Here is a 24,152-nt window from a genome sequence, read left to right as displayed (position 1 = left end):
AGTCAATGGGAGTAAATACAACATAACATCACTAGTCAATGGGGGTAAATACAATGTAACATCACTAGTCAATGGGGGTAAATACAACGTAACATCACTAGTCAATGGGGGTAAATACAACGTAACATCACTAGTCAATGGAGTAAATACAACGTAACATCACTAGTCAATGGGAGTAAATACAACGTAACATCACTAGTCAATGGGGGTAAATACAATGTGACATCACTAGTCAATGGGGGTAAATACAATGTAACATCACTAGTCAATGGGGGTAAATACAACGTAACATCACTAGTCAATGGGGTAAATACAATGTAACATCACTAGTCAATGGGGGTAAATACAACGTAACATCACTAGTCAATGGGAGTAAATACAACGTAACATCACTAGTCAATGGGGTAAATACAATGTAACATCACTAGTCAATGGGGGTAAATACAACGTAACATCACTAGTCAATGGGGTAAATACAATGTAACATCACTAGTCAATGGGAGTAAATACAATGTAACATCACTAGTCAATGGGGTAAATACAATGTAACATCACTAGTCAATGGGGTAAATACAATGCAACATCACTAGTCAAGGGGGTAAATACAATGTAACATCACTAGTCAATGGAGGTAAATACAAAGTAACATCACTAGTCAATGGGGGTAAATACAACGTAACATCACTAGCAAATGGGGTAAATACAATGTAACATCACTAGTCAATGGAGGTAAATACAATGTAACATCACTAGTCAATGGGGTAAGCACAACGTAACATCACTAGTCAATGGGGGTAAATACAACGTAACATCACTAGTCAATGGGGGTAAATACAACGTAACATCACTAGTCAATGGGAGTAAATACAATGTTACATCACTAGTCAATGGGAGTAAATACAATGTTACATCACTAGTCAATGGGGGTAAATACAATGTAACATTACTAGTCAATGGGTTAAATATAACGTAACATCACTAGTCAATGGGGGTAAATACAATGTAACATCACTAGTCAATGGGAGTAAATACAAAGTAACATCACTAGTCAATGGGGTAAATACAATGTTACATCACTAGTCAATGGGGTTAAATACAACGTAACATCACTAGTCAATCGGGGTAAATACAACATAACAACACTAGTCAATGGGAGTAAATACAAAGTAACATTACTAGTCAATGGGGTAAACACAGTGTAACATCACTAGTCAATGGGGTAAATACAATGTGACATCACTAGTCAATGGGGTAAATACAATGTAACATTACTAGTCAATGGGAGTAAATACAATGTAACATCACTAGTCAATGGGGTAAATACAATGTGATATCACTAGTCAATGGGGGTAAATACAATGTAACATCACTAGTCAATGGGGTAAATACAATGTAACATTACTAGTCAATGGGAGTAAATACAATGTAACATCACTAGTCAATGGGGTAAATACAATGTGACATCACTAGCCAATGGGGGTAAATACAATGTAACATCACTAGTCAATGGGAGTAAATACAATGTAACATCACTAGTCAATGGGGTAAATACAATGTGACTTCACTAGTCAGTGGGGTAAATACAACGTAACATCACTAGTCAATGGGGTAAATACAACGTAACATCACTAGTCAATGGGGTAAATACAACGTAACATCACTAGTCAATGGGAGTAAATACAACATAACATCACTAGTCAATGGGGGTAAATACAATGTAACATCACTAGTCAATGGGGGTAAATACAACGTAACATCACTAGTCAATGGGGGTAAATACAACGTAACATCACTAGTCAATGGGGTAAATACAACGTAACATCACTAGTCAATGGGAGTAAATACAACGTAACATCACTAGTCAATGGGGGTAAATACAATGTGACATCACTAGTCAATGGGGGTAAATACAATGTGACATCACTAGTCAATGGGGGTAAATACAATGTAACATCACTAGTCAAATGGGAGTAAATACAATGTAACATCACTAGTCAGTGGGGTAAATACAACGTAACATCACTAGTCAATGGGGTAAATACAACGTAACATCACTAGTCAATGGGGTAAATACAACGTAACATCACTAGTCAATGGGAGTAAATACAACATAACATCACTAGTCAATGGGAGTAAATACAATGTAACATCACTAGTCAATGGGGTAAATACAATGTGACATCACTAGTCAATGGGGGTAAATACAATGTAATATCACTAGTATTTACCCCCATTGACTAGTGATGTAACATTGTATTTACTCCCATTGACTAGTGATGTTACATTGTATTTACCCCCATTGACTAGTGATGTTACATTGTATTTACCCCCATTGACTAGTGATGTTACATTGTATTTACCCCCATTGACTAGTGATGTTACGTTGTATTTACCCCCATTGACTAGTGATGTTACGTTGTATTTACCCCCATTGACTAGTGATGTTACGTTGTATTTACCCCATTGACTAGTGATGTTACGTTGTATTTACCGCCATTGACTAGTGATGTTACGTTGTATTTACCGCCATTGACTAGTGATGTTACGTTGTATTTACCCCCATTGACTAGTGATGTTACGTTGTATTTACCCCCATTGACTAGTGATGTTACGTTGTATTTACCCCCATTGACTAGTGATGTTACGTTGTGTGAGTGAATACGATGTGACGCTTCTATCATTATATTCCTCCATCTTTGTCGCTCTCTCGCTATAACACTGATGCGTTTATATTCCGGACTTTTTACCATTTGATTTCTTCCATCATTTTAGTGAAGCGGCAGATTACAGGGGGGGGGGGGGGGGCGTTTACTGTGGGGGCGTTAATCCCCGAACGCTCACCACGGACCTGTCACATCCATTATACATAAGACCCTACGAGCGGAATGTCTATAAGCCCCCCTCCCCCATGGATTCTGCCCATTATATATAATAGCGGATAGAGCGAGCCAGGGGAGAAAATGGGGGAGAATTAAAACAAAACCACAAGGTGTGAACACAGCCCTAATGGGGGGACTGCACCTCAAGTCTGCTGCCCCTTAGTGGCTGTGCAGTTTAGTGCAATCTGTCATTCTCTGTTATCAGTCATTAAAGGGGTACTCCGGCTCTAAGACATCTTATCCCCTATCCAAAGCATAGGGGATAAGATGTCTGATCACGGGGGTCCCGCCACTGGGGACCCCCGCAATCTAACATGCAGCACCCACCTGTAAGCACTGCTGGAAGCGCTGGAGGCTCTCAGTATTATGCCTTCCGACCACGGGGATTGAGTATCGGGACGTCACGACTACGCCCCCGTGTGACATCACGCCCCTACTCCGCCCCCGTGTGGCATCACGCCCCGCCCCCTCCATGCAAGTCTATGGGAAGGGGCGTGACGGCTGATGGGGCGTGGTGTGATGTCACACGGGGGCGGAGTCGTGACGTCAAGATATTCCATCCCCGTGGTCGGGAGGCATAATACTGAGAGCGCTTCCAGCAGTGCTTACACATGGGTGATGCATGCTAGATTGCGGGGGTCCCCAGTGGCGGGACCCCCGCGATCAGACATCTTATCCCCTGTCCTTTGGATAGGGGATAAGATGTCTTGGGGCTGGAGTACCCCTTTAACGTATCGGTCTGTAGATTCACACTCATCTCTGTTTGATGGCAGTGTGAGCATTGCCATCTTGTGGTCACTTGTGGTAATGACAACCACTAATCTCACCTTGAGAATCATCATTGCATCAGTGACATTTTGGAAGTTTCTTTCCATCCTGCAGCATTGTAATAATTCTGAAGATCTCACATTATCAGACCCAGGAATGTGCATGGATAAAACTAAACAACTTTATAGAGCCAACACTCTGCACCTTACCCAATATGGCTGCCAGCCTAAAACACTCCGATTGGCCACTGTTGTTTGCACTTTCATCTCCCAATATTAGGTGAGAATATATGTTGCATTATTTTTATATATATATATATATATATATATATAAACAAACAAAGAATAAGTTGGCCAGCACTATTGATTCCAAACTATCATACAGACCTGGCTTACAGGTGCAGGCTGCTGGGTTAAATATACAGCAACAGAAGAATACAGCAGCACACTGATAGCACAAAGATATAGATAAAGATATAGATAAAACATATAAAACATATATATGGTGCAGTAATGAAATAGTGAGATACTTAGCTTGCAATTTGGCGGCCAAATAGCTTGAACCGTCCCACCACGGTAAGGTGATCTCATTGGGACGGACCCTACACTATGAATAGTGAATATTCATAGTGTAGGGTCCGTCCCAATGAGATCACCTTACCGTGGTGGGACGGTTCAAGCTACTTGGAATCAATAGTGCTGGCCAACTTATTCTTTGGTTGTATTACACATACGGGGGAGTGGCTACCTCCATGTTGGTTCTTGCACCCCACCCACCTCTATCAGGTGTATATAAGGTGATTTGGATGTTTCAGATCCTGCAATGCCTGCTGATCTGTTCACACAGAGGCATATCCATAGTGTAGGGTCTGTCCCAATGAGATCACCTTACCGTGGTGGGACGGTTCAAGCTATTTGGCCGCCAAATTGCAAGCTAAGTATCTCACTATTTCATTACTGCACATAGCTGAATAGCTTCTCATGTTGTATCTATATACTCATGTTTTATCTATATCTTTGTGCTAGCAGTGTGCTGCTGTATTCTCCTGTTGCTATATAATATATATATATATATATATATATATATATATATATACATACACACACACATAATTTTAATTTTCTCTAGTGGTATGAATATAATGTAGTAATTTTTTCTGCGCAGCGGACGGGAAGCGTTTGGCCTCTGTCGGCATTGACGACTATCACACCGTGGTCTTATGGGACTGGAAAAAAGGCGAGAAGCTGTCGTCAGTCAGGTAGGATCATAAATGCTCGTGCTACTCATTGCATTGACCAGTCGTTTATTGTAGAACAAATAATAGACGTGACAATTTCTGCACAAATTACTCTGCTTTTTGTCAGGGAATAGAAACCTTCCCAATGACATTCGGGGGCCAAGACCCTGAGTTTTGCTCTCACAGCTGAGGATCAGTCAAACATTGTATAAGCAAAGAAAGAAATGAGGTTTGTGCTTCTGTGTTTAGGTCAGCGCCTTCACTGATCCACTGTAACAAGCCCTCAGCTGTGTGAACAGGGGAAGGTCAGGATGGGTTTTTACATATCTTAGTCTTTCTGTTCCTTGACAGGAAGCAGAGATTTAGAAATTTAAAATTGAGTAATCGAAGCACGAAGTCTATTAATAAACATGAATAAAAACTAGACAAAGGAGCATGAGGAGCATGAGGTGTAACTACAAGAAGCCTCCGGGACATTTATCAGCTCCGTGGGAAATTTAAGGCAATGACGCTCTCTGTAAGTTACATTAAACATCAAAACTAAATAAATAGGCCAGGTGTGCCATACCATTACAGGCTACACAAAATAACAGGCCCAGACCTGACCCCTAAATTGCTAGAAATTACCCCAGACCAGATCCATAAATTATCAGACCCCTGACCTAAATTATCAGACCACAGACCAGACCCCTAAATTATCAGACCCCAGACCCCTAAATTATCAGACCCCAGACCAGACCCCTAAATTATCAGACCACAGACCAGACCCCTAAATTATCAGACCCCAGACCAGACCCCTAAATTATCAGACACCAGACCCCTAAATTATCAGACACCAGACCCCTAAATTATCAGACCCCAGACCAGACCCCTAAATTATCAGACCCCAGACCAGACCCCTAAATTATCAGACCCCAGACCAGACCCCTAAATTATCAGACCCCAGAACAGACCCTTAAATTATCAGACCCCAGACCAGACCCCTAAATTATCAGACCCCAGAACAGACCCTTAAATTATCAGACCCCAGACCAGACCCTCCCTGGGCCTCTCCCACTCCTCGCTGATTCTCTCCCGCTCCTCGCTGATCCTCTCCCGCTCCTCGCTGATCCTTTATTTCTGATCTATTTTGCAGGGGAAGTAAAGACAAAATCTTTGTGGTGAAGATTAACCCCTACATTCCCGACAAACTGATCACTGCCGGAGTGAAGCACCTGAGGTTCTGGAGGCGCGCAGGTGCATTGTGTGAACTGATACATAGAGGATTGTACCCTGGTTATCAGTCTGAGCTTCTCTTACTGTCATTACTATAGGATAATATACATGTCAATAAAGATGGCACCTGCGCACTGCGCCGGCTACATCATCACCGTGTCTAATAACCGCGGGTGGATGATGGTCTTGTCCACAGAGCTTACTATCTAAAGCAGTGTGTCCAAAACCAGTGTGCCTCCAGCTGTTGCAAAACTACAACTCCCAGCATGACAGACAAAGACATCCTAGGAGTTATAATTTTGCAGCAGCTGGAGGCACACTTGTTCGGAAACACTGTTTTAAAGGGGTACTAATGTGGAAAACTTTTCTTTTTTAAATCAACTGGTGCCAGAAAGTTAAACAGATTTGTAAATTACTTCTATTAAACAATCTTAATCCTTCCAGTACTTTTTAGGGGCTGTATACTACAGAGGAAATGCTTTTCTTTTTGGATTTCTTTTCTGTCACGACCACAGTGCTCTCTGCTGACCTCTCTGTCCACTTTAGGAACTGTCCAGAGCAGCGTATGTTTGCTATGGGGATTTTCTCCTGCTCTGGACAGTTTCTAAAATGGACAGCAGAGGTCAGCAGAGAGCACTGTGGTCGTGACAGAAGAGAAATCCAAAAAGAAAAGCATTTTCTCTGTAGTATACAGCCCCTAAAAAGTACTGGAAGGGTAAAGATTTTTTAATAGAAGTAATTTACAAAATCTGTTTAACTTTCTGGCACCAGTTGATTTAAGAAAAAAAGATTTCTACCGGAGTACCCCTTTAAGACCTTTTATGTAGGGCAGTGTTTCCCAACCAGGGCGCCTCCAGCGGTTGCAAAACTACAACTCCCAGCATGCTCGGACAGCCAAAGGCTGTCCGAGCGTGCTGGGAGTTGTAGTTTTGCAACTGCTGGAGGCTCCCTGGTTGGGAAACACTGATGTAGGGGCACAGTCTGCATTTAGGATTACGTACATTATGGGGGGGTCTTTAACCCCTTGCATAAAATTTCTTTTCATGTGCATTGTTTGTGCAACATAGTAGACTGAGTGAAGTTTTAAAAGGATGAAAAGACGCACAACAACTAATGTCCCGCACCCTGTACCCCCTGGGGAAGTGGAGTATACAGGCGTCATTTTTTGTGCTAAAATAGATTTGTAGCATTTATAATAAAATTATCTGCGTACTTTCAGGCATTCTGGGAGTTGTAGTTTTGCAACAGCTGGAGGCACCCTGGTTGGGAAACACTGTTTTAAGACCTTTTATGTAAGGCAGTGTTTCCTAACCAGGATGCCTCCAGCAGTTGCAAAACTACAACTTCCAGCATGCTCGGACAGCCAAAGGCATTCTGGGAGCTGTAGTTTTGCAACAGCTGGAGGTCCCCTGGTTGGGAAACACTGGTATAGATGGTTAGAGAAGATGGGCTAGCGCTATTCAGTGTTAGGAACTGTAATGGGGAAAGTAATTACCCCTGAATGTCATGTGTTTACCCCTCTGGCAGGCGGGGGTCTGATCGGACGCAAGGCTTGTATAGGGACGGGCTCGAAGATTGACACAGTGATGTGTGTGGTGTATGGCTGGACGGAGGACATGTCCTTCACAGGGACCTCCAACGGGGACGTCTGTATCTGGAGAGACATGTTCCTGATGAAGACGGTGAAGGCCCACGACGGGCCGGTGTTCAGCATGCACGCCCTGGATAAGGTGAGAGACCGGAGAGCGCCCCCCGCTGCGTCACTGATACGTCCTGGACTCCGGTCACATGGTGGAGCCTGGATGGGGGTCAAACGTGGGGTTTTAATTTTCGATAATTATATAGTGAAAAGTTCTGCAAATTTCTGATTAATATTAAAGGGGTACTCCGGTTTTTTTTTTTAAATCAATTGGTGCCAGAAAGTTAAACAGATTTGTAAATTACTTCTATAAAAAAATATGAATCCTTCCTGTACTTATTAGCTGCTGAATACTACAGTGGAAATTCTTTTCCGTTTGAAACACAGAGCTCTCTGCTGAATCATGACCACAGTGCTCTCTGCTGACATCTCTGTCCATTTTTAGGAACTGTCCAGGGTAAAAAGAAATCCCCATAGCAAACATTTGCTGTTCTGGACAGTTCATAAAATGGACAGAGATGTCAGCAGAGAGCACTGTGCTCGTGATGTCAGCAGAGAGCTCTGTGTTCCAAAAAGAAAATAATTTCCTCTGTAGTATTCAGCAGCTGATAAGTACAGGAAGGATTAAGATTTTTTAATAGAAGTAATTCTGTTTAACTTTCTGCCACCAGTTGATCGCTGGAGTACCCCTTTAAGTAGATTCATTCTGTATCACTTTCAAGATCTCTGCTTTTGTTGTCATTGAATTGGAACGTTCTTGTGTATACCAGAGACTAAAAACTGATACAGACCTTCTACTTCTCACAGCTGAGGGTTTGATGCAGTGTATCAGTGTAGACAGTACATACCTCTCCTTGTGTGCACAGTATGGCGGGATAGCGGAGGTCTCGGTGTTAGTTCTGAACTGCAGCAAACCCGCCCGAGCAATGTGGAGTCTGAGAGCCATGTTTCTTGTCCCCAGGGATTTGTGACTGGTGGGAAGGACGGAGTGGTGGCGCTGTGGGACGATGCCTTTGAACGTTGCCTCAAAACCTACGCAATCAAAAGGGCTGCACTGGCTCCGGGCTCTAAAGGTGACAAAAACTCACTGCACTGTACACATCACACTGCATGCACTGACTGCACTGTACACACCACATTGCATGCACTGACTGCACTGTACACACCACACTGCATGCACTGTACACACCACACTGCATGCACTGACTGCACTGTACACAACATGCTGCATGCACTGACTGCACTGTACACATCACACTGCATGCACTGTACACACCACACTGCATGCACTGACTGCACTGTACACACCACACTGCATGCACTGTACACACCACACTGCATGCACTGACTGCACTGTACACAACATGCTGCATGCACTGTACACATCACACTGCATGCACTGACTGCACTGTACACATCACACTGCATGCACTGTACACACCACACTGCATGCACTGTACACATCACACTGCATGCACTGACTGCACTGTACACAGCACACTGCATGCACTGACTGCACTGTACACATCACACTGCATGCACTGACTGCACTGTACACATCACACTGCATGCACTGACTGCACTGTACACATCACACTGCATGCACTGACTGCACTGTACACATCACACTGCATGCACTGACTGCACTGTACACACACCACACTGCATGCACTGACTGCACTGTACACATCACGCTGCATGCACTGACTGCACTGTACACATCACACTGCATGCACTGGCTGCATTGTACACACCACACTGCATGCACTGACTGCACTGTGTGTACACACACACACACACACACACACCCCACACTGCATGCACTGACTGCACTGTACACATCACATCGCATGCACTGACTGCACTGTAAACATCACACTACATGCAATGACTGCACTGTACACACCACACTGCATGCAATGACTGCACTGTACACACAGCATGCACTGACTGCACTGTACACATCACACTGCACTGACTGACTGCACTGTACACATCACACTGCATGCACTGACTGCACTGTACACACTGCATGCACTGACTGCACTGTACACATCACACTGCATGCACTGACTGCACTGTACACATCACACTGACTGTACTGACTGCACTGTACACATCACACTGACTGCACTGTACACACCACACTGCATGCACTGACTGCACTGTACACATCACACTGCATGCACTGACTGCACTGTACACATCACACTGCATGCACTGACTGCACTGTACACAGCACACTGCATGCACTGACTGCACTGTACACATCACACTGCATGCACTGACTGCACTGTACACATCACACTGCATGCACTGACTGCACTGTACACATCACACTGACTGTACTGACTGCACTGTACACATCACACTGACTGCACTGTACACACCATACTGCATGCACTGACTGCACTGTACACATCACACTGCATGCACTGACTGCACTGTACACATCACACTGCATGCACTGACTGCACTGTACACAGCACACTGCATGCACTGACTGCACTGTACACATCACACTGCATGCACTGACTGCACTGTACACATCACACTGCATGCACTGACTGCACTGTACACACCACACTGCATGCACTGACTGCACTGTACACATCACACTGCATGCACTGACTGCACTGTACACATCACACTGCATGCACTGACTGCCCTGCTCACACCACACTGCAGGCACTAACTGCACTGTACGCACACACCACACTGCATGCACTGACTGCACTGTATACATCGTACTGCATGCACTGATTGCACTGTACACAACTCACTGACTGCACTGTACACACTACACTATACACAACATACTGTGTGCACTGATTCTCACTCCATCCACCCTCTGACCCTCTGTATGTGTCTCCATTCCAGGGCTGCTCCTAGAAGACAACCCCTCCATACGTGCCATATCGCTGGGACACGGCCATATCCTAGTGGGAACGAAGAATGGTGAGATCCTGGAGATTGACAAGAGTGGCCCCGTCACCCTGCTCGTCCAGGTACCTGTCTCCAATCTCAATGCATTGCACATCCTGTAATGCTCTGTGCTGCTGTAGATCTGTCCTGTAATACTCTGCGCTGCTGTAGATCTGTCCTGTAATACTCTGCGCTGCTGTAGATCTGTCCTGTAATACTCTGTGCTGCTGTAGATCTGTCCTGTAATACTCTGTGCTGCTGTAGATCTGTCCTGTAATACTCTGTGCTGCTGTAGATCTGTCCTGTAATACTCTGTGCTGCTGTAGATCTGTCCTGTGTCTACTCTGTGCTGCTGTAGATCTGTCCTGTGTCTACTCTGTGCTGCTGTAGATCTGTCCTGTAATACTCTGTGCTGCTGTAGATCTATCCTGTAATAATCTGTGCTGCTGTAGATCTGTCCTGTAATACTCTGTGCTGCTGTAGATCTATCCTGTAATAATCTGTGCTGCTGTAGATCTGTCCTGTAATACTCTGTGCTGCTGTAGATCTGTCCTGTAATACTCTGCGCTGCTGTAGATCTGTCCTGTAATACTCTGTTCTGCTGTAGATCTGTCCTGTAATACTCTGCGCTGCTGTAGATCTGTCCTGTAATACTCTGTGCTGCTGTAGATCTGTCCTGTAATACTCTGTGCTGCTGTAGATCTGTCCTGTAATACTCTGTGCTGCTGTAGATCTGTCCTGTAATACTCTGTGCTGCTGTAGATCTGCCCTGTAATATTCTGTGCTGCTGTAGATCTGTCCTGTAATACTCTGTGCTGCTGTAGATCTATCCTGTAATAATCTGTGCTGCTGTAGATCTGTCCTGTAATACTCTGTGCTGCTGTAGATCTGTCCTGTAATACTCTGTGCTGCTGTAGATCTGTCCTGTAATACTCTGTTCTGCTGTACATCTGTCCTGTAATACTCTGTGCTGCTGTAGATCTGTCCTGTAATACTCTGTTCTGCTGTAGATCTGTCCTGTAATACTCTGCGCTGCTGTAAATCTGTCCTGTAATACTCTGTGCTGCTGTAGATCTGTCCTGTAATACTCTGTGCTGCTGTAGATCTGTCCTGTAATACTCTGTGCTGCTGTAGATCTGTCCTGTAATTCTCTGTGCTGCTGTAGATCTGTCCTGTGTCTACTCTGTGCTGCTGTAGATCTGTCCTGTAATACTCTGTGCTGCTGTAGATCTGTCCTGTAATACTCTGTTCTGCTGTAGATCTGTCCTGTAATACTCTGCGCTGCTGTAGATCTGTCCTGTAATACTCTGTGCTGCTGTAGATCTGTCCTGTAATACTCTGTGCTGCTGTAGATCTGTCCTGTAATACTCTGTGCTGCTGTAGATCTGTCCTGTAATACTCTGTGCTGCTGTAGATCTGTCCTGTAATACTCTGTGCTGCTGTAGATCTGTCCTGTGTCTACTCTGTGCTGCTGTATATCTGTCCTGTGTCTACTCTGTGCTGCTGTAGATCTGTCCTGTAATACTCTGTGCTGCTGTAGATCTGTCCTGTAATACTCTGTGCTGCTGTAGATCTGTCCTGTAATACTCTGTGCTGCTGTAGATCTGTCCTGTAATACTCTGTGCTGCTGTAGATCTGTCCTGTGTCTACTCTGTGCTGCTGTAGATCTGTCCTGTAATACTCTGTGCTGCTGTAGATCTGTCCTGTAATACTCTGTGCTGCTGTAGATCTGTCCTGTAATACTCTGTGCTGCTGTAGATCTGTCCTGTAATACTCTGTGCTGCTGTAGATCTGTCCTGTAATACTCTGTGTTGCTGTAGATCTGTCCTGTAATACTCTGTTCTGCTGTACATCTGTCCTGTAATACTCTGTGTTGCTGTAGATCTGTCCTGTAATACTCTGCGCTGCTGTAGATCTGTCCTGTCATACTCTGTGCTGCTGTAGATCTGTCCTGTCATACTCTGTGCTGCTGTAGATCTGTCCTGTCATACTCTGTGCTGCTGTAGATCTGTCCTGTAATAATCTGTGCCGCTGTAGATCTGTCCTGTAATACTCTATGCTGCTGTAGATCTGTCCTGTAATACTCTGTGCTGCTGTAGATCTGTCCTGTAATACTCTGTGCTGCTGTAGATCTGTCCTGTAATACTCTGTGTTGCTGTAGATCTGTCCTGTAATACTCTGTTCTGCTGTACATCTGTCCTGTAATACTCTGTGTTGCTGTAGATCTGTCCTGTAATACTCTGCGCTGCTGTAGATCTGTCCTGTCATACTCTGTGCTGCTGTAGATCTGTCCTGTCATACTCTGTGCTGCTGTAGATCTGTCCTGTCATACTCTGTGCTGCTGTAGATCTGTCCTGTAATAATCTGTGCCGCTGTAGATCTGTCCTGTAATACTCTATGCTGCTGTAGATCTGTCCTGTAATACTCTGTGCTGCTGTAGATCTGTCCTGTAATACTCTGCGCTGCTGTAGATCTGTCCTGTCATACTCTGTGCTGCTGTAGATCTGTCCTGTCATACTCTGTGCTGCTGTAGATCTGTCCTGTCATACTCTGTGCTGCTGTAGATCTGTCCTGTCATACTCTGTGCTGCTGTAGATCTGTCCTGTAATAATCTGTGCTGCTGTAGATCTGTCCTGTAATAATCTGTGCTGCTGTAGATCTGTCCTGTAATACTCTGTGCTGCTGTAGATCTGTCCTGTAATACTCTGTGCTGCTGTAGATCTGTCCTGTAATACTCTATGCTGCTGTAGATCTGTCCTGTAATAATCTGTGCTGCTGTAGATCTGTCCTGTAATACTCTGTGCTGCTGTAGATCTGTCCTGTAATACTCTGTGCTGCTGTAGATCTGTCCTTTAATACTCTGTGCTGCTGTAGATCTTTCCCGTGTCTACTCTGTTCCATAGATAACAGATAACGCAAATAATGGCAAAAGGGTTCAGACCCTAATGTGGTGTAAAGTTTAAGGGGGTATCTAGGCCACTCCCCTTAATGCATGCCCCTCCCCTTTATTCTGGCCCCTCCCCTCTGTCAATGCATTTTTATGATAATCTTTGTTTTATTTAGTGGTGCTTTAGTTCCATGTCATTTACAATCTTCTACGCTGTAATCGTCCTCATGCATCATTTCCTACTGAGCTTTGCCCTCATTGCAGCCAATCACTGCAGTGTAAAGCATGCGCGAGGCCGATCACCTGTTATCCTCCATCATCTGCCCCTGGGTGTTGTCTAAGCGTCTTCTCGTCTCTGTCCTGTCCTTCATGCCTCTTCTTGTATTCTGCAGGGACACATGGAAGGAGAGGTCTGGGGTCTGGCTGCCCACCCCCACTTACCCATCTGTGCCACTGTGAGCGATGACAAGACCCTGCGCATCTGGGACCTGTCCCCCAGTCACTGCATGCTGGCCGTGCGCAAACTCAAAAAGGGTAAGAAGAGGTGAAGCCCCCCGACCCCACCTGAAGACTGTGCAGGAGCTCAGGCCTTCACCATATGTAGTGGAACAGAATTAGAAGTCATTCCTCAGAATTCAACCATCAGTGAGCCTTAAAGGGGTACTCAACTGATGCCAGAAAGTTTAACAGATTTGAAAATGACTTCTATTAAAAAAATCTTAATCCTTCCAGTACTTATCAGCTGCTGTATGCTGCGTAGGAAGTTCTTTTCTTTTGGAATTTCCTTGCTGTCTGACAACAGTGCTCTCTGCTGACACCTCTGTCCATTTTAGGAACTGCCCAGGGTAGGAGCAAATCCCCATAACAAACTTCTGCCCTGGACAGTTCCTAAAATGGACAGCAGAGGTCAGCAGAGAGCACTTGTGGTCAGACAGAAAGGAAATTCAAAAAGAAAAGAACCTCTGGTGGATACAGCAGCTGATAAGTACTGGATGCATTAAGATTTTTTAATAGAAGTGATTTAAAAATCTGTTTAACTTTCTGGCACCAGTTGATTTAAAAAAAAAAAATGTTTTCCAGGGGACTACCCCTTTAAACTGCATTTGCAGCATACAGGCTCACTTTATGGCAGCAGACCTAGATCTGTCTCTGTACAGACTTTGTTACAGTGTATCAGACTAGACCAGTGGTGTCCAAACTGTGGCCCTTCAGATGTTGCAAAACTACAACTCCCAGCATGCCCGGACAGCCAACGGCTGTCCGGGCATGCTGGGAGTTGTAGTTTTGCAACATCTGGAGGGCCACAGTTTGGACACCACTGGTCTAGACAATCCGGCATGTGCTAAATAAAAGAAGCCTGGGGGATCTGCTACATTATGCCTTCCCTATATTATGTATTCCCTGATACATCAGACTGAATAGGAGAGAGATGTGTGCTTTAAAGGGGTACTCCTCTGGAAAAAATAATAATAATTTAAATCAACAGGTGCCAGAAAGTTATACAGATTTGTAAATTACTTCTATTAAAAAATCTTAATCCTTCCAGTACTTATCAGCTGCTGTATGCTCCACAGGAAGTTTCTTTTGGAATTTCCTTTCAGTCTGACCACAGTGCTCTCTGCTGACACCTTTGTCCATGTCAGAAACTGTCCAGAGCAGGAGAAGTTTTCTATAGGGTTTTGCTCCTACTCTGGACAGTTCCTAAAATGGACAGACGTGTCAGCAGAGAGCACTGTGGTCAGACTGAAATTCCAAAAGAAAAGAACTTTCTGTGGAGCATACAGCAGCTGATAAGTACTGAAAGGATTACGTTTTTTTTTTTTTTTTTTTAAATAAAAGTAATTTACAAATCTGTTTTATTAACTTTCTGGCACCAGTTGATTTAAAAAATTTTTTTTTCATTGGAGTACCCCTCAGAGCATGACGAGAGTTGTAGTTTTGCAACATTAAAGTGACTGGGGAACCTTATTTATATGTCGCTCAAAGCATGATGGGAGTTTTAGTTTTGCAATAGTTGGAGAGTCACTGATTGGGAACCTTTATCTTAGAAATTTAACAGCATGATGGGAGTTGTAGTTTTGCAACAGTAAAGTGACTCATTTGGGAACCATTTTTTTTTTAGGTAGCTCAGAGCATGATGGGAGTTGTAGTTTTGCGACAGTAAGAGAGTTACCGATTTGGGAACCTTTGTTTTTTAGGTAGCTCAGAGCATGATGGGAGTTGTAGTTTGGCAACAACTGGAGTGTGACTGGTTGAGGACCCTCCCTTTAAGGTAGCTCAGAGCATGATGGGAGTTTTAGTTTTGCAATAGTTGGAAAGTCACTGATTGGGAACCTTTAGCTTAGAAATTTAACAGCATGATGGGAGTTGTAGTTTTGCAACAGTAAAGTGACCGATTGGGGAACCATTTTTTTTTTTTGTTTGTTATCTCAGAGCATGATGGGAGTTGTAGTTTTGCAACAGTAAAGTGACCGATTGGGGAACCATTTTTTTTTAGTTATCTCAGAGCATGATGGGAGTTGTAGTTTTGAACAGGTTGGGGAAGCGTCCGTTCTGTCAGCAGGGATAGTTTCCCAGCGCTGGTTGTCATCCCCATCAGCCTTTATGATTGTGGGTGGAGATATGATGGCTGTGCTCTCTGCTGCCCCCAGGTGGCCGGTGCTGTTCCTTCTCCCCGGACGGCAAGGCGCTGGCGGTGGGCCTCAATGACGGGAGCTTCCTGATTGTGAACGCGGACACGCTGGAGGACCTGGTGTCGTTTCACCACAGGAAGGACGTGATCTCCGACATCCGCTTCTCTCCCGGTGAGTCGATTGATTGCCGGCGCCCCGCGTTCCACGGACATCACGTTTATTGGCGTTTTTTTCTTGTTTCAGGCAGCGGGAAATATCTGGCCGTCGCCTCCTACGACAACTTTGTGGATATTTATAACGTGATGAGCAGCAAACGGGTCGGCGTGTGTAAGGGGTCGTCCAGCTACATCACCCACCTGGACTGGGACACGAGGGGTGAGCGCCATGTCCTGTATCCTTCCTTACCCTTTTACTGATCTCCAGTTATATCCAAAGCTGCAGCTACTGGGAGTGCAATGCATTGTGGGGGCTCACGAGACCATGTGCATGCAGCTTTGGTGGTGACTGGAGCATGAGACAAGGTGCGCTGCAGTGTCAGGCAAGTAGAGCGTTAATTTCCAGCTATATCTCTCTGCCGCCCCCTGTTGGTTATTGCTGTGGTGAATTGTGGGAGATGTAGTGTGTACTCCACATTCTGGATATATAAGGTAAGTGGTCTCCAATCTGTGGACCTCCAGCTAGTGCAAAACTACAGCTCCCAGCATGCTCGGACAGCCGTTGACTGTCCGAGCACACTGGGAGTTGTGGTTTTGCAACAGCTGGAGGTCCACAGTTTGGGGACCACTGTATTAGATATATATATAATGGCTTCTCACGGAAGTGATGGGGTCTCAGTGGTGCCCCCTGGTGCTCAGTCTGTTTATTATTCTCAGGTAAACTCCTCCAGGTGAACACTGGTGCTAAGGAGCAGCTGTTTTTTGAGGCCCCACGAGGGAAAAGACAGATGATTCCAGCCCACGAGGTAAGATGTATGGAGATGTATGGTTTCCCCTCCCCAACTTCCCCCAACCCCCACCACCCAACCATCCCAACCACCACCACCTAACCATCTCCACCAAACCCCCCCCCCAAACCCCCACCACCCAACCATGCCCCCAATCATCCCCCCTTCCAACCCCCACCACCCAACCATTCCAACCGCCACCACCCAACCATCCCCCCCAACCCTCACCACCCAACCATCCCATCCAACCCCCACCACCCAACCATCCCCCCCAACCCTCACCACCCAACCATCCCATCCAACCCCCACCACCCAACCATCCCCCTAAAACCCCAACCCCCACCACCCTACCATCCCCCCAACCCTCACCACCCAACCACCCCATCCAACCCCCACCACCCAACCATCCCCCTAAAACCCCAACCCCCACCACCCTACCATCCCCCCAACCCTCACCACCCAACCACCCCATCCAACCCCCACCACCCAACCACCCCATCCAACCCCCACCACCCAACCATCCCCCCCAACCCCCACCACCCAACCATCCCCCACCACCCAACCATCCCCCTACAACCCCAACCCCCACCACCCAACCATCTCCCCACCACCCAACCATCCCCCCCAACCCCCACCACCCAACCATCCCCACCCCAACCCCCTCCACCTAACCATCCCCCCTTCCAACCCCCACCGCCCAACCATCCCAACTCCCACCACCCAACCATCCCCACCACCCAACCATCCCCTCTTCCAACCCCCACCACCCAACCATCCCCACCCCAACCCCCACCATCCAACCATCCCCCCTTCCAACCCCCACCACCCAATCATCCCCCCCTCCCCCCCCCCCCCCCCCCCCCGAATGAGATGCCGCTCCTTGTATACTGAGCTTTCTAATTCTCAGGTAGAAAAAGTTTCCTGGTCTTCTTGGACGAGCGTCCTGGGTCCGAGCTGCGAGGGCATCTGGCCGGTGATTGGGGAGGTCAGCGACGTGACGGCCGCCGCGCTCAGCAACGACGGCAAAATCCTCGCCACCGGTGACGACTTCGGATTCGTGAAGCTTTTCCGGTATCCGGTCAAAGTAAGAATCATTGTCAGAGACGAAGTGATGGAACGTAGAACGTGTCACATAAAACAGGACTTACAGATGTAGCAGAGTTGGCTGAGTAATTTGTAGAGACTTGTCAAAAAGTTCTGGGGCCTGGGTCTTCAGGTCTTTCCCCTTTCTGTACCATGTGACCAAGACGGACTTACAGTGTGAGTCAATGGGATCGTCACAGGTACCCAGTGTGTGGAGAGAAGCACTTACACCCTCATCAAAACTTTTTTATACATTTTTTCCCCAATTTTTGTCCCAAAATCTGTGCAAAAATCACGTGTCATTTTTACGACAATTTTGAAATATTGCAACAAGAACAGTTAAAATAGGGCACTTAAAATGTGCCAAAAAATACGGTAAAGATTCAACGTGTGAACGCAGCCGAAAGTCCTTAAATCTATATAAAAGACTTTGTGATTACAGGTCGAATCATTTTCACCTCATGTCAATATTTCTCTAAAAAATGCATTAAAACTGCACATAATGTGAACTGACCCCCAACCCACTTAGGAGTCTCATCAGTTCACCTGGGTGATCTCCAGCACCAGCAGCCTAATTAGATGACCAGGTGCAGTGATCAGACTCCACCCCCTTTCACTGAAAGCCAGAGGAATCATGGGAAATGTAGGCAGCATTAGGAAATTATTTTTGTAATGGAATAGAATCCGCATGGCTGAAAACCCCCATGCCTGCCATATAAGCTAAAGCATATAATTACAAGACAAGACAGTGATATCACAACCTTAAAGGGGTACTCTGCCCCTAGACATCTTATCCAAAGGATGGGGATAAGATGTCTGATCGCGGGGGTACCGTCACTGGGGACCCCCACAATCTCCCTGCAGCATCGGGCGTTCGGTTAGAGCGTTGGGTGCAGATGTCACGGCCATGCCCCTCTGTGACATCACCACACCCCCTCAATGCAAGTCTATGGGAGGGGGCGTGACGGACGTCACGCCCCCTCCCATAGACTTGCATTGAGGGGGCGTAGCTGTGACATCACGAGTGGGCGTGGCCGTGACATCAGGAGCCTCTGACCCCGCAATTGTTTTCCGGCTCCTTGATGACTGTTTCCCTTTACCGCTGCAGTCCTGTGTCTCTTACGTATCTCACCCTGTGTTATCCTCAGGGGAAGTTTGGGAAGTTCAAGCGATACGTGGCTCACAGCTACCACGTCACCAACCTGCGCTGGATCCATGATGACAGCCTCCTGGTGACTGTCGGGGGTTCGGATACGTCCCTAATGCTGTGGACTCATGAAGTGGAGGGACACCGGGAGATGAGACAGTGCGACAGCGAGGAGTCCGACATAGACTCGGAGGAGGATGGAGGTACTGAGGAGGAGGATGGGGGTAGTGATGGAAGAATGAAGCTCCTGTAGTGGAGTCATCCCTCCCGTCTGTTCCTGGGAAAGCTGGGTGACGACCAATATGGCTGCCGTTGGGATGGTCACCAGCTTTCTCAGGATCCTAGGAGAGTTGGGTGCATCTATTACGTGGGTTGACGGCCCATAGCTGGTTGGGGATCAGCAGACAATGTGACCATCTTTTCCGCTTTTACTTCCAGGTTATGACAGCGACGTAATGCGGGAGAATGAGATGATGTACACCATCAAAGCCTTATCCACCAATATCCGGCACATGGCAGGAATCAAACCTCACCTGCAGCAGAAGGAGCTGTCCCTGGACGAGAGGTAACCCCGGTACAGAAACCCCCCCCCCCCAGACAGGACCGCTGCTTAATGGGGTCCTCCAGCACTATGGAAGCCTGTGATGAGCTCCTTACCCTGTGCAATACACCTCTCCCACTGTATAAGAGCCCCATCTACCCAAGATGAGCTCCTCCCCCTGTATGATGAGCTCCTCCCCCTGTATGATGAGCTCCTCCCCCTGTATGATGAGCTCCTCCCCCTGTATGATGAACTCCTCCCCCTGTATGATGAGCTCCTCCCCCTGTATGATGCACTTCTCCCCCTGTATGATGAAATCCTCCCCCTGTATGATGAACTTCTCCCCCTGTATGATGAGCTCCTCCCCTGGTATGATGAGCTCCTCCCCTGTATGATGAGCTCCTCCCCTGTATGAGGAACTCCTCCCCTGGTATGATGAGCTCCTCCTCTGTATGATGAGCTCCTCCCCTGTATGATGAGCCCCTCCCCTGTATGATGAGCTCCTCTCCTGTATGATGAGCTCCTCCCCTGTATGATGAACTCCTCCCCTGGTATGATGAGCTCCTCCCCTGTATGATGAGCTCCTCCCCTGTATGAGGAACTCCTCCCCTGGTATGATGAGCTCCTCCTCTGTATGAGGAGCTCCTCCCCTGTATGATGAGCCCCTCCCCTGTATGATGAGCTCCTCTCCTGTATGATGAGCTCCTCCCCTGTATGATGAGCTCCTCCCCTGTATGATGAGCTCCTCCTCTGTATGATGAGCTCCTCTTCTGTATGATATCCTCCCCCTGTATGATGAGCCCCTCCCCTGTATGATGAGCTCCTCCCCTGTATGATTAGCTCCTCCCCTGGTATGATGAGCTCCTCCTCTGTATGATGAGCTCCTCCCCTGTATGATGAGCCCCTCCCCTGGTATGATGAGCTCCTCCCCTGTATGATGAGCCATCCTGCCCAATATAAGCTCCTCCCCTGTATAATGTCCCCCCTTCCTCTGTGTGATGAACCCACCTCCCCCTTGGGATGAGCCCCTCCCCCTGTGGGATAAGCCCCTCCTCTCACTTCTTGTGATGTCTCTATCAGGGATGCAGAGCTGTAGATCCATTTATTCTGCTCTTTATTTATATAAATTCTCATTTTGCTGAGATGATAAATCGCTGATGTTGTTTTTCTTCCGTCCTCGCTTTCTTGAAGGCAGGGAGTAGTCCGGTAAGTGGCCGCCGCCGCGCTGTGTTGGTCTTATTGGGGAGGGAATAATCTGCCTGGATCTGTACAAATAAGTAAACTGATCAATCTGCTGCACACCAGGGTTTACAACCTTTGTATTTCCACCTGTAGCAAAACTACAACTCCCATCATTCTCTGACAACCAAAGAGGGGGGGGGGGGGGCACTGGTCTAAAATGTCAGGATCACAAGGGGTCTAGAATATTAAGACAATGAGTGGTCTAAAATGGTGGCCCATGAACGGTAACATCAGAATTTCAGAGACTATGAATGGTCTAGAAGAGTGGTGTCCAAACTGTGGCCCTCCAGATGTTGCAAAACTACAACTCCTAGCATGCCCGGACAGCCGTTGGCTGTCCGGGCATGCTGGGAGTTGTAGTTTTGCAACATCTGAAGGGCCACAGTTTGGACACCACTGGTCTAGAATGTCGGGACAATGGGTGGTCTAATATTTAAAGGGGTACTCCGCCCTTAGACATCTTATCCCCTATCCAAAGGATAGGGGATAAGATGTCAGATGGCCGCAGTCTCGCTACTGAGGACCCCCGGTATTGCCGCTGCGGCACCCCGCTGTCATTACTGCACAGAGCGAGTTCGCTCTGTGCGTAATGACGGGCGATACAGGGGACGGAGCAGCGTGATGTCATGGCTTCGCCCCTCGTGACATCACGGCCCGCCCCCTTAATACAAGTCTATGGCAGGGGCGTGACGACCGCCACGCCCCCTCCCATAGACTCATATTGAGGGGAGCGGGCCGTGACGTCACGAGGGGCGGAGCCATGACATCACGCTGCTCCGTCCCCTGTATCGCCCGTCATTACGCACAGAGCGAACTCGCCGCAGCGGCAATCCTGGGGGTCCTCAGCAGCGAGACCGCGGCAATCTGACAGCTTATCCCTAGGGCGGAGTACCCCTTTAATGACCAAAAGTCATTTAGAATGTTGCAACCACCAAACGTTTGGACCATAGGTCTTCTAGAATGTTGGAGCCATCAGTTATCTAGAATGTCAGGCCCCTGAATGGTCTAGAATAAGGAGGGGGGGGGGGGGCAACACCATAAATGAACTAGAATGTCCGGCCCCTGGAAGCATAAAGGGGTACTACGGTGGAAAAAATAAAAAAAAATTTAAATCAACTGGTGCCAGAAAGTTAAACAGATTTGTAAATTGCTTCTATTGAAAAAAAATCTTAATCCTTCCAATACTTATCAGCTGCTGTATGATCCACAGGAAGTTGTGCAGTTCTTTCCAGTCTGACCACAGTTCTCTCTGCTGACACCTCTGTCCATGTCAGGAACTGTCCAGAGCAGGAGAGGTTTTTTTTTTTATGGGGATTTGCTTGTACTCTGGACAGTTCCTGACATGGACAGAGGTGTCAGCAAAGAGCACTGTGGTCAGGCAGAAAGGAAATTCAAAAAGAAAAGAACTTCCTGTGGATCATACAGCAGCTGATAAGTACTGGAAGGATTAAGATTTTTTTTTTATAGAAGCAATTTACAAATCTGTTTAACTTTCTGGCACCAGTTGATTTAAATGTTTTTTTCCAGTGGAGTATCCCTTTAAAGAGGACCAGTTATGATCTTGATAAATGTTATAATCCTCTCAGGTCACGGCCCCCATCATGATAAACCACCCCCCCCCCCCCCCGGCCTTTATTTTTATTATTTGTTAGTTTCTTACCTTGATATTGTTCTGTATTTTCTGCTCAGTCTCAGTCAGATTCACAGACTGGGAAGGGGCGTTCCCCAGCAGGCGTGACATCATCTGAAGCCATACAGGGGAGAACTTCCTCCCTCACTCTGCTACACACAATCCAGAACAGTTCAGTGTGAGATAAGCTATGATTGGCTAAGGCTGCACAGCATTTCCTGATTGTGGACTTCTGCCAGGCCAGCAGGAATCCAAAGTCTGTGCAAGAGATGGGGGGAAATGTGCTCTGGACAAGTAGGGAGACACCTAGTGGCAGCTTTTTTAAACACAAATAAAACATAGAAAAATATAAAGTACATTAGAAAGATGTTTTATTTACCATAAGGAATGAATAGAAAATATTAGTTTTAATGAGAGTGCCCATTTAAGAATGTCGGCACCATGTAATAGAGAATATGGTTCAGTAGTGTGAGTATGATGGGAGTTGTAGTTGTGCAGCAGTCGGAGAACCTTCCATGTTTGTGTCTTTCCTGGACTGATGAGACATTTTGCTGCTGCGGGGATCACATCTGACTTGTCTCCACCATTCCTTGTGTAATTCTTATCTTTCTCTTACCTGCTGCTGTGTAGAGGTTCCAGGTAAATCTCTCGCTCTCAGTGTCCATCCGTCACCGCAGCCCACCGAGCATTAGCCCATGTGACCGTCATCGATGTCCCCAACCCCATCATCACCGGCCATAGAGGACACTGAGGGGGTCTGCAGGCCTTCCCCAGCTTCCAGTCTGCTCATGCCGTGCACCGCGCTCACTCTCGCCCCCTTGTGTGAGGGGCGAGGCGGAGCGGCTTCCTCTTATTCGCTGTTCTCTATTTCAGACCCCCAGTCAGCAGAGCGTTACCCCAGCCTGAGAAACTGCAGACCAACAACGTGGGGAAGAAGAAGAGACCTATTGAGGTATGAAACAGACCCTTATGGCAGTGTTTCCCAACCAGGGTGATTGCAAAACCACAAGCTGTCTGGGGACATGCTGGGAGTTGTAGTGTTTGCAACATCTGGACGTTCAATTCCCCTTCGATTTACCATTGAGTGACATGATAGAATTCTGTCAGTTGCGGCCACCACTAGAGGGAGCTCAAGGAATACAGATGTGTACAGCTTCCCATAGACTAGTGTTTCAAAACCAGGGTGCCTCCAGCTGTTGCAAAACTCCCAGCATGCCCAGACAGGCATTGGCTGGCATGCTGGAAGTTGTAGTTTTGCAGCATCTGGAAGTTCACAGTTTGGAGATTCAGGTGAGTGTTTCCCAACCAGGGTGTCTCCAGCTGTTGCAAAACTATAACTCCCAGCATGCCTGGACAGCCGTTGGCTGTCCAGGCATGCTGGGA

At 46.7% G+C, this 24,152-nt stretch overlaps 1 protein-coding gene across 6 annotated transcripts in view; it reads left to right on the top strand.

The window, feature by feature from the left end:
- Positions 1-24,152, top strand: part of EML5 (EMAP like 5) — a 151,480-nt gene that overhangs the window by 114,803 nt on the left and 12,525 nt on the right. For 5 of the 6 annotated variants that reach the window (XM_056545621.1, XM_056545622.1, XM_056545623.1 and 2 more), the window contains exons 16-29: positions 4,812-4,905; positions 6,020-6,120; positions 7,627-7,829; positions 8,700-8,811; positions 10,619-10,746; positions 13,943-14,084; positions 16,202-16,354; positions 16,427-16,558; positions 17,056-17,144; positions 18,034-18,210; positions 19,358-19,559; positions 19,795-19,921; positions 21,089-21,103; positions 23,643-23,721. In XM_056545621.1, coding sequence (XP_056401596.1) covers positions 4,812-4,905; positions 6,020-6,120; positions 7,627-7,829; positions 8,700-8,811; positions 10,619-10,746; positions 13,943-14,084; positions 16,202-16,354; positions 16,427-16,558; positions 17,056-17,144; positions 18,034-18,210; positions 19,358-19,559; positions 19,795-19,921; positions 21,089-21,103; positions 23,643-23,721 — 1,754 coding nt within the window. The remainder of the gene's footprint in view (positions 1-4,811; positions 4,906-6,019; positions 6,121-7,626; positions 7,830-8,699; positions 8,812-10,618; positions 10,747-13,942; positions 14,085-16,201; positions 16,355-16,426; positions 16,559-17,055; positions 17,145-18,033; positions 18,211-19,357; positions 19,560-19,794; positions 19,922-21,088; positions 21,104-23,642; positions 23,722-24,152) is intronic. The other variant, XM_056545620.1, reaches the window with a different exon arrangement.

Source organism: Hyla sarda, chromosome 11, assembly GCF_029499605.1.
Source record: "Hyla sarda isolate aHylSar1 chromosome 11, aHylSar1.hap1, whole genome shotgun sequence".
Lineage (NCBI taxonomy): Eukaryota > Metazoa > Chordata > Amphibia > Anura > Hylidae > Hyla > Hyla sarda.
Note: the sequence above shows the minus strand (reverse complement) of the source record. Positions and strands in the feature narration are given on the sequence as shown.